At 34.5% G+C, this 14,944-nt stretch overlaps 2 protein-coding genes across 2 annotated transcripts in view; both read right to left on the reverse strand.

The window, feature by feature from the left end:
* Positions 1-14,944, reverse strand: part of LOC103874503 — a 524,448-nt gene that overhangs the window by 147,736 nt on the left and 361,768 nt on the right. The gene's annotated exons all lie outside the window — the stretch shown is intronic.
* LOC103874449 (EKC/KEOPS complex subunit TP53RK) lies at positions 48-2,151 on the reverse strand. Its single transcript, XM_009152874.3, has 7 exons — positions 1,994-2,151; positions 1,303-1,389; positions 1,095-1,208; positions 732-1,010; positions 550-663; positions 403-475; positions 48-315 (listed from the first exon to the last, which is right to left on the reverse strand). Exons 2-7 carry the CDS (start codon positions 1,363-1,365, stop codon positions 278-280), a joined length of 681 nt encoding a protein of 226 aa, XP_009151122.1. The 5' UTR covers positions 1,366-1,389; positions 1,994-2,151; the 3' UTR covers positions 48-277.

The raw sequence follows: 14,944 nt of genomic DNA on the forward strand, positions 1-14,944 counted from the left end.
TCTTGCTGGTCGGTAACTTTGGAGCTGTTGTGGTGGCACACTTCAAGAAGTGGATAAGTACAATAAAATATTTCCCCCCCTTTAAAATGTCGATCAATAAAATATAATGAGTTAACATTTTGCTCTCACTCTCTAACACAGTGGCTGCGAAACAACAATGTTTTTGGATTGTAATCAAATACTAAAACAGAGGCAGTGCACATGTGCTAAACACTCAAAAGGCATGATGATCTTCCTACGTAGCTTTATAGCCACAAGTTACTGGGAGATCTTTGGCTCATCCAATCATAGTACGCTTTCTTCCTCGTTGCCTCACTGCATAACCCCAAAAAGAAAATACATTTTTTGTAAAATTTGAAAACAGAATTGGTTTTTTAAAGAGGGGTTTGATAGAAGTAGAACCTTGAGCGAGCTTGTTGAACGTGGCTGACCATTGCTTTGAGGACTTCCTATACGCTGTCAGAATACGATCCATCTACATTTTCACAACATAACACTCAACAACAAACCGAACCAGTGAAGTAGTTATGGTCTGAATACACTCTTTACCACGTTTCCGCATGAAGAATGCATTGAGAGCAAGGCTCTTTCAAGTACATATAAATCAACAGCCTTGTCTTCCGGCAATGTGGACGTGAAACTCAACCCGAAATCAATAAGTACCTGAGAGAAGACATGAACCATAAGTAACTGAACATATCAGAAACGTCTTTGAAGAGACGCTTACTTACCAGCTGATTAGTTCCGCTTCTGACTAACATATTCGATGTGGTCAAGTCACCGTGAGCCAAGCCACCATCGTGGAGCTTAGCGATGGCCTCACCAATCTGAGCGGCGATATCATTTAACCGCTCCTCGACAATCCCATTGGCGCCAAACTCTAGGAAAATGTCTTTGACAGAGACGCCTTCGATGTACTCAAGTGTCAGGGAATGAAGGAGAGGATCCACTGCGTAGAGGACTGGTGTACAGACCCCGAGCTTTCTTGCTTTCGTCATACATCTAGCTTCCTACATGTAAGATGAACATTTGATTAAACTTCTACTCTTTTTCTCGAGATTTAAACAAAGGTGATGAAGAGGGAAGAAACAAACAGCATTCAATCGTTTGAGTGTGAGTTTCACATCCAGAATCGGGTGTCTATACTTCTTCGAGAATCTCTCTTTAACGATGGATCTTCTTCCCACAAATGTTGACTCGAACACCCTCTGAAACAAAACATGTAAAGAGTTAGTCTTGTCAAAAAACAAAAAAAAGAAGAGAAAACATATAACACGGATTGATTCACACAGAGACACTTACAGCTTCAGCTCCTTGTTTTATCAGAAGGAGAGATTCCTTCCCAACGTCTCCCTCACAATCCATCCTAAGTTTCTTTCTTGGCACAAACTAGAAAGGCAACACAAAGAAAGACACTTAAGCAACTGTTAGAAGCTCTAACTTAAACCGTCCACCAACTAAAGATCTGTGGGATTGTATATCACCAAGAACCATCGAAACAAACAAACAGTGTGTGACTCGATACTTAAAAGTCTTAAACTTTGAGCTAATAATACCAACAGAGATCTACATAAGATTAAAAAAACAACTGATCATGTAATCTAACACCAATGACAATGTCAATACAGCGTAACATAAGACTGTTAGTTTCGGCTTTAACATTAATTGAGCAAATGTTAAATGTATACGACAACATAGATCAGAATCAGTAACAAAGAGGAGTTATCAATCAACCCATCTACAAAAGCAAACTTTTTTTCCGGAAACCTCACACAACACATAACTAACTCGCAGGAACTGAATCGCTGTCCCAAAGAGAGAAAAAAAAATCTAATTAAAAAACTATATTGGCAATACGGGAAAGATTAAAAAAAGGCACTATGGAGTTGTCGGAATCTTGTTTGGTCGGATGACAAAGCCAAACAAGAAAACTAGAAACTGGGACAAAGAGATAGATAGAGAGAGAGTAAGTTCACGGGGAAGAAGGACTAACCAACGATGACTATGGGCCAGCCAAGAAGGAATGAATCTGGTTAATAGCTACCGTCGCCGGAAAGGAGGCGGAGGCGGAGGCGGAAAAAATATCAAACAAATATAAAAAGTAAAAACCCTTCCTTCGAGCTCTTCGAAAACGTTTTAATAATTGTGTTTAAAGTCCTCTAATCTTTATTTATTCCCACATTCAGCCCTGAATTTCAGAAATTAACATAAGAGACCTAAATTATTAAAGAAATTTGGGGAAAAGCTTTTTCTTTTGGTAAATAATTCACATTTTACTTCACATTAAAAAGTTGCAAATGTTACTTCTGTGAAAGAAAGAAAAAAGTTCTTAAGTGGATTAGTTTTGCTCGTGTAGTTAATCCACCCCGATTAGACGTAGCTTACTTATTCTCCTCAATGGTAAAAATGCAGCCAAGAAAACATTAAATTACCCCCAAAAATTAGCCATCATCAGCCCTAAAGCTATATGTAATTAACCATTTGCGACATCCACATTAATAAATTTTGTCATCCCTAACTCAAGACGCCATGGCATCAATCAATCTCGTAGTTTCGATCTAAATTACGATGCTGTAAAGTCCTTGTGATCCGTTCCTAAAGTACCCCACAGGCAAACCAAAAACTTCACTTGCAGAAACGTTTGAAGGTTCTTACATATATAAAATTTGAGCAGCATTTTTTTTTTGTTTAAAAAAATTGAGCAACATCACAAGCTTAAATGTGAAATTCCTCAAGAATATATGGGTGTTTTTCAAAACCAACCCATATTTTCAAGTCAAATCCAAAACCAACCCTTTTTTTTTTGTCCATACTATTCATCAATAAAATTTCCATATTATCCTTATATTTTTGAATTATTCACAAAATTGCCATTTTATTTATTTTTTTTATTAATTTTGAAATTAACAAAAAACCAAATACACCCTAACAATTTCTTCTTATTTACAAAAATGCCATCATCATCAATTTTTTCAACCACCATGAACCACCATTTTTGAGCTCTAAAACTCTAGAATTCAATTTTCAACCACTTTTTTTCTCATTCTAACCCAAAAAACTACATTTCTTCTCATCTCTTCTACATTTCCATCTAAAAAACTCTCATAACTATCATTTTCATAATCATAAACTTCATATTTTCGAGTTTCTTCATTAGTGAATCGTTAAAGATGCTTTTTTTTGCTCATATTTGGAGTTTGGACGGTTGAAAAGGTTGGAAACGAGCTTTACACATGAAAAAGGTAACTATTTACATGGTTTTCGTTCTTTTTCAGATCTGTGTCGCGACGGTAGACTGTTTTGTATGTCTACGCCTCCGTAGAGACTTACGATGCAGTCTATTTGTCAACGCACGGGTTAGTTTTGCAATTGACCAGACAATTTTTTTTTCTAACGCAGACTTCCCCAGTAGTCTCCGTCTTTACCTTTGACAACAAAAATAAAATTTTCGGTAGACTTACTAAGACGTCTACCTAAAAGAGGTTAGTTTTTCATTTGACCGAACTTTTGACTTTTCAAAATAGACTTCAACGGAAGTCTACAAAATGTAGACTGCCACCGAAGTCTATAAAAGGTCAGTTTTGCATTTGACCAAAACTTTGACTTCGTGGAATATGTTAGTTTTGTGTTTGACCAAAAAGTTTAAAAAGCAATAAAAAATTTATTAAATTGTAGACTTCATATGCAGTCTTCTTATCTTAAAAAAAAAATGTAGACTGCGTATAAAGTCTACTTTTTTATTTTGGTCAAATGCAAAACCAACCTGTCGGATTTGAGAGTAGACTTCACAAGAAGTCTACACACCCGTAGACGTTCATTTCAATCTACTGATTTGAAGTCAAACTTGGTCAATTGCAAAACTAACCTCTTTCAAAAAAAATTCAAACATGTAGACTGCATATGAAGTCTAGTTCTGAAAGTCAAATCTTGGATGAATTCTGGTCAATTGCAAAAAGTAACCTTTTTAAATTGTAGACTGAAATGAAAGTCTACATGTACAAAATCACAACTTTTATTCAACTATAGAAAGCAACCCGTAAAATGGTCAATTGCAAAAACCAACCCAAAGAGTAGACCTATTTGACAGTCTACGTCTGTAAACTGAAAAGAACGTCTACATCTTCAGAGACTGAATATTAAGTCTGCATAGAAAAATCTATAAAAATGTGAATTTGTGTATTATTCATTAAATTTTTCTAGTTTTTTTGTTTGACAGTGTGTGTTAGTTAATCCTAATGGGTTTGAGTGATTTTGAAAAGAATTTTTTTAATAATTATGAAGGTATAATTCATTTAATTTGACAATGTTGTTAGCTAATAATTGTAGACGTATTTGTAAGTCTTCGTTTATAGTTTTGCTAATAAGGTTGAACTTGTTTTAAAGCTGAAGTCGGTGACTGTGGAATATAAATTTACATTCTCAGCATATAAGACAACGAAAACTCTGTATGGGGCTAAGTATCGTGTTCAAGGATGTGGTTGGAAAATTAGAGCGAGTGTGAAGCATGGGTCAAAGATATTTTGGGTGACAAAATATTCGAAAAGGATGAAGAATCGGAAAGGTTGAAGAATGTTCCTTGTGCATGATGGCTGTACACATGGTAAACTTCTTGAAATGACACAAGAAGATTATGATCTGGACAACAAAATTGAGAAGATTGTGCTAACCTATTCCTTACCAAACATCATTTAAAACAAATGACTCTGAATAGGAAAATACTCCTCTTATGCCAGTCACGAATAATCGACAAGTACGGAACTTGATCGAGTTATCTAAGACACACTTTGTACGCCTTTGTGTATCAAGCCTGCGCCAAATACACTAAATTTTTTTGGATTGACTATATTTTAGATAATAAGTGTAGACGTTTTTGTAAATCTACAAATGTAGACTGCAGTTGAAGTCTACGTCGTAAATTCTATTAAAAGTGTATTTGTGTATTATTCATCATATTTTTTCATGATTTAATTATTTTACAGTGTATGTTAGTAAAATTTTAATGGTCTTGGATGAATTTCACAATTTAATGTGTTATAATTATACACTTGATACTTATTGCAAATTGTTTTGATTAGTGTTATTCTTGAAAAATTTTGGGAAAATTTTGTATAGATTTTCTTCTTCTCACATGTATGTTAGTTTTTATTTTAGCTTATGGTGGTTTTACTTGTTTGGTTGGTTAGATCTTGTGAAAAATTGATATCTAACAAAAAATTAATAATATCATACAAGTGAAAACAACTAAAAATGAATACAATGTTTATAGATTATGCATTAAAAAATTATTTAAAAATTAATATTTTATTATGAAAGTTATTACAAAGCAATATATTAAAAAGTATTATTGAGTATGTTTGAATTTTCATAATCTTGATGCTTCAAATAAAGTCTTGGAAAAAGTACCTGCAAAATAAGATAGAGTTATGAGAAAAACATAAGATAAAAACTGAAATCATATTTTAGTAGACCTTTTATTAAGTCTACGTAAAGTTATTGTTTAGTAGACTTTAGTTGAAGTCTACACTAATGGAAAATTTTCATATCTAAAAGTGTGCATTTAGAAAATTTGAAAATACTTTGTTCTGGAAAATATTTCAAAAATAGTTTTTTGTCATCCTTGTAACAAAGCAAAAAGATAATGTATGAATCTATAAATTTAGTTCATTATAAACACAAAATATCTTATAATGAATATATGGAAAGCTTACATTTTTGGGAAGATGATTTGAAAACATTGGAAGAGAATACCTGCAAAATAAAATAAAATTATGAAAAATAAGATAAAAATTAAAATCATATTTGAGTAACTTCTAATGAAATATGCTTAAAAGTCAAGGCTAGTAGACTTCGTTTGAAGTCTACCAGCCGTAAGTTTTAAGTAGATTTCAAATGAAGTCTACTCTATAAAAAAAAATAGATCTGAAAAATAAATACACTAAAAATATGAAATAAGTTTAAATCTAAAAAACTTTTAAAAATATTATTTAGTAGACAAAATAGTTATAAATTAAAGACATATTAATATGAATTTTAATATGTAACTTTATTTGAATATAAATACTAGAACACATATTTTAAATCTATAGATGTAAACCTTACATTTCTAGGAGGAGAAGAGAACAACTATGGAAGAAAATACCTGCAAAATAAGATAAAAATATTAAAAAACATAGAAAAAAAATTAAAGTCATATTTTTGTAGACTTCCAATGAAGTATGCTTAAACTTTGTGGTTTAGTAAACTTCATATGAAGTCTGCAAGCTTTAGTAAACTTCTTTAGAAGTCTACACTGTCTGATAATTTTCAGATCTGAAAAAATCTATATATTTTGAAATGTGAAAATAATTTTAAATCTGAAAATACTTTTCATAATAGAATTTATAAGGTAAACTAGTAGCAAATTAATGTAGAGAGCTTGATCTATAAATTTATTTGAATATAAACATATAAATACATATTTAAAATCTATTAATCTAAAACTTACATTTTTAGAGGAGATGATGAAATCCATGAGTGATAATACCTACCAAAAAAAGATAATATTGTGAGAAATAAACATAAAAATACACATTTAAAATCTATAGATCTAAAACTTACATTTTTTAAAGGAGAAGATGAAAACCATGAATCATAATATCTAAAATGACAAGATAATATTGTGAGAAAGACTTGAGAAAATTTTAGAGAGAAAGAAGATAATGAGAGAGATTTGGAAACAATTGAGAGAATTTTAGAGAGAAGAGAGAAAGTTTTAGAGAGAAGGGAGAGAGTTTTAAAAACTTGTGCAGCCACTTTAGAGAGAGATTGTATAAATTTTGTTTATATAGGGAGACACAAATGTAACTAGGTTAAAATTTACGATACTGTAGACTTCGTTTGAAGTCTACTAAAATTAAAATTTTGGAGTAGATCTTACTATAACATAGTAGTCCTTTTTGGAAGTCTACTATAATAATTTAATTATTGTTATTTATTCTTTATTATTTTAGTAATTTTAATATATGATTTATTAAATTTATTTCTTTATTTTTTAATAGTTATAGTATATGATTTCACTTTTTTATTCGTAAGGAACTTAACTTAGTTTAAATATAATAATTTTTTGTAAAACAAATTGAAAAATATAGACTGAAAAAGACGTCTTCAGATAAATAGACTTTATTGTAGGTCTACGAAACCCTAAACCACAAATCTCAAACCCTAAATGTTTTGCTTGATAATCAAAAGTCTCATTTATACAAAATATAAACTACTAAAAATTAGTATGCAGATTTAAGTTAATAAAACAAAAAAAAAACAAAATCTAAAATCTAACCCTATGAAATCAACTACTAAAAGACATAACATGTTAGAACCTTTTGTTTCTAAACTATGAACATAGTCTAACACATGATAACTAAATTAGTATATATTCTTCAAAATTGTTCGATTATATGAAATTTTAATTTATTTACTTCATATTATCCATTATATTGATGATTAGTTAAAAATATCACAATAATTATTTTTATACATTTTCAAAATTAAATTATTAGATCAAATTAGAGTGTAGACTACAAAACAAGTCTATAAATGTGTAGACTTCGTAGGAAGTCTATATATATGTAGACTTCTTTTATTACATGTAGACTTGCAAAGGATAGAAACGTAAAATACATTTCTGTTTTTTGTTTGGTCATAAGGGTTAAATAGTACTTTCATTACTCCTTTAGGTTGGTTTTGCATTTGACTGAAAGTGGGGTATACTTTTACATTTGACTTGAATATTTGGGTTAGTTTTAGCAAATGTCCCAGAATATATAGGTTTACCAAAACGCTGAATGCATTTTTAACTGTATAATCCAGTCGGATAATATTGTTTTACATGCACTACAATATAATATAATTCTCTGAAAATCCTGATATTTACAACTTGATGATCTCGTTTCAAAAACCTTCTTAGTATTTTTTTTCTTGAAAACTGTTTTATATATAGAGGATCATATGTATATATGGAAAGGGTTATAATGTAAATGATATTAACCTAGACTAGGTTCCTTACTTAGCTATATATTGTAACCTGTCTACTTCTAATAAGACTCACATTCACTATTCTATATGGTATCAGAGCCGTCGCTCTCCTAAAGACCTAAATTTTCCAAATTTCTTTTTCTCTTTCACGACAAACAATGGAGTCTCCAGCTCTCTCTGAAACAATCTCTACCAATCCACAAACACTTCTCAACATCAACATGGCCAATGTTTCGAAACTAACGGCCACAAACTACCTCATGTGGAGTCTCCAAGTTCATGCCTTGATTGATGGTTATGGCCTTATTGGTCATCTAGATGGATCTACAGTTATTCCATCTCCGACAGTCACCGTTGATGGTGAAACGACGGTGAATCCAGATCACACACTCTGGAACCGTCAAGATCGCTTGATCTACAGCGGTCTTATTGGTGCAATCACATTGCCTATCCAGCCCCTGGTCTCGCGTGCGACCTCTGCTGCCCAAATCTGGGAAATCTTGGCGTCCACGTATGCCAAGCCAAGCCGTGCGCACATCAAGAACCTGAGGAATCAACTCAAGTATTGGAAGAAGGAAGAAAAGACGATCGATGTCTATGTACAAGGAATTACCACACGACTTGATCAACTTGCAATTCTCGGGAAGCCTATGGAACATGAGGATCAGATTGATGCGATTCTAGATGGTTTGCCCGATGAGTACAAGACGGTGGTTGAACAGGTTGAGGGTCGTGAGGTGCCTCCCACGATCACCGAAATTCATGAGAAGTTACTCCATCATGAAGCTAAGCTCTCGTCAATGACGCCTGCGTCTATTCTTCCTGTGTCAGCGAACATGGTGCAACAGAAGAGCACTCAGGGTAACTACAACCACAACAACAAGAACAAAAGCCATAGCAACCAGTTCAACATGCAGACCAGGCCCTCCTACTCCAACAATAACACTATGAACTGGCAGAATCAAAGTCGTGGACAGAGACCTTACCTTGGCAAGTGCCAAATCTGTGGTACTCAAGGACATGGAGCTAAACGATGTCCCCATCTCCAAAGCTATCAAGCCACGTCCCAGCAGTCTCCCTTCACACCTTGGCAACCACGGGCGAATGTAGCTGCTGCATCACCCTACACGGCTAACAACTGGCTCCTCGACAGTGGTGCTACGCATCACATCACCTCGGATCTCCAGAACCTGTCCCTGCATCAACCATATGAAGGAGGTGAGGCCGTGGTGATTGCAGATGGATCGAATCAATCCATTACACATACTGGTTCTGTTATACTTCCCTCTTCAACTAAGCCTCTTAAGTTGACTGATACATTATGTGTGCCAAACATACACAAAAATCTCATTTCAGTTCATGGCTTATGCAATACTAATCAAGTCTCCGTCGAATTCTTTCCTTCTTCTTTTCAGGTGAAGGATCTGAGCACGGGGACCCGGTTAGTTCACGGAAAAGCTAGAGAAAAGCTCTATGAATGGCCGACTAGTCTTGCTTCACCAGCGGCCATGTTCACCTCTCCATCATCTAAAGCTACACTATCTTCTTGGCATTCACGCTTGGGTCATCCCTCTATTTCTATCCTTACTAAAACAGTTTCAAAGTTTTCTCTTCCTATTTCTCAGTTGTCTTCTAAACCTATGTCTTGCTCAGATTGCATGATCAATAAAAGCCATAAACTTTCTTTTTCAAAATCGAGTATAACTTCTACTCGACCCCTTGAGGTTGTTTTCTCTGATGTCTGGTCATCACCTATTCTATCCAATGATCAGTTCAAGTATTATCTTATTCTAGTTGACCACTACACAAAATATACATGGCTTTATCCTCTAAAACTTAAATCTCAAGTCAAGGAAACTTTTGTAGCTTACAAACAGTTGGTGGAAAATCGTTTTCAAACAAAAATGGGCACGTTATTCTCAGATAACGGTGGAGAGTTTATAGCACTACGTGCGTACCTTCAAAGTCAGGGCATCTCTCATCTTACTTCACCTCCCCACACACCTGAGCACAATGGTGCTGCTGAGAGGAAACACCGGCATGTAGTTGAAACTGGCTTGACTCTCATGTCCCAAGCCTCAATGCCTAAGACGTACTGGCCTTTTGCCTTCGCCGCTGCGATCTATCTGATCAATCGTATGCCTACTCCGAACCTCGACTATGACTCCCCGTATCAAAGACTCTTTGGCAAGCCTCCGAACTACTCCAGACTTCGCGTGTTTGGGTGTCGCTGCTACCCATGGCTGCGCCCATATACCAAACACAAGTTAGAAGATCGATCCAAAGCTTGTATTTTTCTGGGTTACTCCACGAGTCAGAGTGCTTATCTGTGTCTACATGAGCCAACCAGACGAATCTATACATCTCGTCATGTTACATTCGAGGAGACGATATTTCCTTTCTCGATGAACAAATCAGAAAGAGGCAATGTTACTCCCGAAGATGATGTCACTCCTGTTTCTGATCACCTTCCTCCGGTTATTCAGGTTCCGCTGCAGCCATCGACGGTCCCGTCTCCGTGCTTAGATCCTCACCCACCAACACCGCCGTCTCCACCAGTGCCACAACAAACTCAGGTATCGTCCTCTTCAACTCAATCTCCATCTTCTTCTTCCTCCCCCCTTGCTTCTGAGCCCACTGCTCCAAATCAAAATGGGCCTTCACCCCAGGCCCAGACTAACCACCAAATAAATGAAACCCAACAGCAGGAACCACAATCCATACCCAATATCCAAACCCATGATTTGCAAACCAGTGAACCACCAAATCAGCCACCGATAAATTCTCAAACCACCCAAAACCCACAAAATCCCTCTACCGCTGTCGACTTACAACAACATCAGAATCAACATCCTATGCAGACACGCGGAAAGAACAAGATCGTGAAACCAAATTCAAAGTTCAGTCTTACCGCTACAAGCCAATATCTCAGTTCTGAACCACGAAATGTTACTCAAGCTCTTAAGGACGAAAGATGGAGAAAGGCAATGTCGGTGGAGTATGATGCTCAGATCAAATATCAAACTTGGGAACTGGTTCAGCCTCATCCCTCACAGAACCTTGTGAGTTGTCGCTGGATATTTACAACCAAGTACCTACCGAATGGAGAAGAAGAACGACCAAAGGCTCGTCTTGTCGCACGAGGCAACACGCAACAACACGGAGTTGATTACGGCGAGACATTTAGTCCAGTCATCAAGTCGACGACAATAAGGCTGGTTTTGGACATTGCGGTGAACAACGGTTGGCAGATTAAACAGCTCGATGTCAATAATGCATTTCTTCAAGGAGAACTTCACGAGGAAGTATATATGACTCAACCTCCAGGGTTTGTTGATCGAGATAGACCAGATCATGTGTGTCGACTCAAGAAGCCGATCTACGGTTTGAAACAAGCTCCACGTGCCTGGTACTTGTCTCTCAAACAACACTTGGTTGACATTGGATTTGAAAACTCCTTAGCCGATACATCTCTGTTCACACACAAGTCTGCCTCTCATCAAACGTACATACTTGTGTATGTTGATGATATTGTAGTAACTGGTAGTGATCATCGTCACGTCTCATATGTCCTGACCTCCCTGGCGCAACGATTCTCTATAAAAGATCCGACTGATCTTCATTACTTCTTGGGCATAGAGGCAACGAGGTCTTCTAAGGGTCTACACTTGATGCAGAGACGATACATACTGGATCTCTTGACTCGCACCAACATGGTAGACTCCAAGCCTGTCTCCACACCGATGCAGACGACACCAAAACTCAAACTCAATGATAGCTCTCCGCTCTCGGATCCCTCTCAATATCGATCAATTGTTGGTAGTCTCCAATATCTTGCGTTTACTCGTCCAGATATCTCTTTTGCGGTCAATCGTCTGTCACAATTCATGCACCAACCTACAGAACATCACTGGCTCGCAGCAAAAAGAGTGTTACGCTATCTAGCTGGAACAACAAGTCATGGAATCTACATGAGAGTTGGATCACCGCTTACCCTCCATGCCTTCACAGATGCGGATTGGGCAGGGGATAGTGATGACTATGTTTCAACCAATGCATATCTCATCTATCTCGGGTCTACTCCAGTTTCATGGTCATCAAAGAAGCAGAATGGGGTTGCGCGATCATCAACGGAAGCAGAGTATCGGGCTGTTGCTAATACTGCGTCGGAGGTTCGTTGGATATGCTCGTTGCTTCAAGAGTTAGGTGTTCAGATCCCAGTAACACCGGCTATTTACTGTGATAACATTGGCGCTACGTATCTATGTGCTAATCCTGTGTTCCACTCAAGAATGAAGCATATTGCTATTGACTATCACTTCATTAGGGGAATGATACAACTTGGCATGGTTCGTGTTTCTCATATCTCTACAAAAGACCAGCTTGCAGATGCACTGACCAAGCCGCTCAGTCGTCAACAGTTTCTCACTGCAACATCCAAGATTGGAGTCACTAAAGTCCCTCCATCTTGAGGGGGCGTATAGAGGATCATATGTATATATGGAAAGGGTTATAATGTAAATGATATTAACCTAGACTAGGTTCCTTACTTAGCTATATATTGTAACCTGTCTACTTCTAATAAGACTCACATTCACTATTCTATATTATATTGTATATACTATCCTTCAAAGCAAATTGATGGTGTCGCTCTGGTTCACGAGACCTAGCAATCCTTTGTGGGATAATGTTTTTCTTCTTAACTTTGGGATAATTTCTTTAGCTAATTCATAACTTTTCTAGATATATCATAGTGATAATATCTCAGTTGTTTCTCTTTAAAAAAGCCCTCTTGCTACAGTAAAGTTCCGGGTAGATGATAAGGTTGTGGAAAGCAAACAGCATATCCCCATAATTGGATCAATTGTAGGGCTAGACGACTAACAAACCCCATTTCGACACGTGACTGGCTGGGCATTTTCCACATGCTTTCCTGCCGAAAGTGGAAAGATAACATGATGGCCATCACAAGATTTATATGGATGTGAGGTCACCCATATTCGTCCATTAATCAATCAACGTTACATATATTATCTGAAAACGAGTATATAAAAAGAACACTCTTTTGTTTATATTTTTTCTGCGTTAATAGCCGTTCATTATATAAAAATGTGAACTTACAGTTTCTTGAATCTTGATACAAACATAAGAGATAACCAAGACGGTAGATGAAAACAATGGGAGAATAACGAAATTGTGCGATGTTATTGAAAACAAGATCACCACATTAATTATGATGTCTTTACACAGGTTTTTCATCTAGATGTTCGTACCAGTTCCGTGTAGGTTTTTTTCAAAACATAGTTCCATGGAGGTTATAGGATAAAATCTTGATAGTCGCCTGCAAAAGTAATGTTCAAAATGAAAAAAAATGGAACACATTCCCAAAAATATATGTTAAAGATGATAAGCATAGGTGCTCGCTCAGAAGGGAAAGGTGTCACAAAAGCACAAACATATGCGTGATTCCATATTCGGAAATATGTTATATTTTAATGTATTTTGGGGTATTGTTTCTGAATATTAGTATATATACTAAAGTGAAAGTTAAAACAAACTTTTTATCTATATGAAAGATTCAGCTTTCTTCATAGAGATAAAAAATCAAGATGTGTAATGACTAGTTTGTCTTTATTATTAGGAGAAAAAGAGTTTGTTTATTGGGGTTTATTGAGACTTTTGTTTTAGACAGAGACAATTTATTATGTTTGTGTGTAATTTCATTTTTTTACCTTTTCTAAAAGTTGTTTTGAAAACGATTTATCTTTAAACGAAAGTTTAAGAACATGATATCTTGCTTAATTTGTAAAAGAAAATTCTGAATTCAAAAATATCATCATAAATGTGTAAAAAGACTTTTTGAATATAACTTGTATATATATTTATAAAAAATTTAAATGTGTATATCATCTTCTTGGATTTAATTTATATGCACATTTAGTAAAATATTATTCAATATATAAAATCTCTTAAAATTTACCAAAATGCTTTTAAATATATCTATACTATACTTATAAAATTTATATATCAAATTTATGAAAGTCTTCCGGAAACTTTAGGAAGATGTATACTTATTTGAAATATCTTATTAAATATACTTATAATTCAAATTCAGTAAGATATTGATGAATATATATTCATAAAAGCTTTCTTAAATTTTATGAAGATATAATACATATTTATCAATATGTTCCTAAATTACTATACTTATTCAAGAAAGTTTCCATAAACTGAAATTTAGGATGATATGATACACTTTCAAGAAGGTACTTATAAATTCAAGTTCAAGAAGATATCATTTTTATTAAGAAAGGCGTTCCTAAACATTTTTTTAAAAAACTAGGTTCCTAAAAAAAATTCCAAAAAAGTTTCCATCAAAAGTTCTAGGAAATTTTTTTTTAAAACTACTAAATTTTTAATTATTTTTCTAAAATAAAATTTATGTTTAAAAATATTTATTTAGATATCTATTTAATTTATATATCTATAAATAGGGACATGATTATAATGAAAGTTATTTTAGTCATTTTGTTTTTTGTATGCCATGCCCTTTTTCTTCGCTACTAGAAAAGTAAGCATTCTCTATGTAATAAAAACATTATTTGTGGTATCCTAGGATCTTCTACATAATTTGAGAATTGATTTACCTTGTGTTTAGAAAAATAATGATGTCATGATTTGAAGCTAGTTGTGACATGAACATTTACATTTAATGTTGTTTTATATTTTTGATAAGTTTTTTAGACTATGATAATAAACCATATATCATCGTTAATATAAAAATAAATAATATAATAGTAGAAATGAAAATATAATAATTTTTACGATTTTCAAAATATTATTTAATTATATTTTTATCCTAAAACAATTCTTCCAAAATTTTGGCATTTTTGTTTAGATCGTAATTTTCTAAACCAATACAATTAGTTTCTTT

This window comes from Brassica rapa, chromosome A06, assembly GCF_000309985.2.
Source record: "Brassica rapa cultivar Chiifu-401-42 chromosome A06, CAAS_Brap_v3.01, whole genome shotgun sequence".
NCBI lineage: Eukaryota > Viridiplantae > Streptophyta > Magnoliopsida > Brassicales > Brassicaceae > Brassica > Brassica rapa.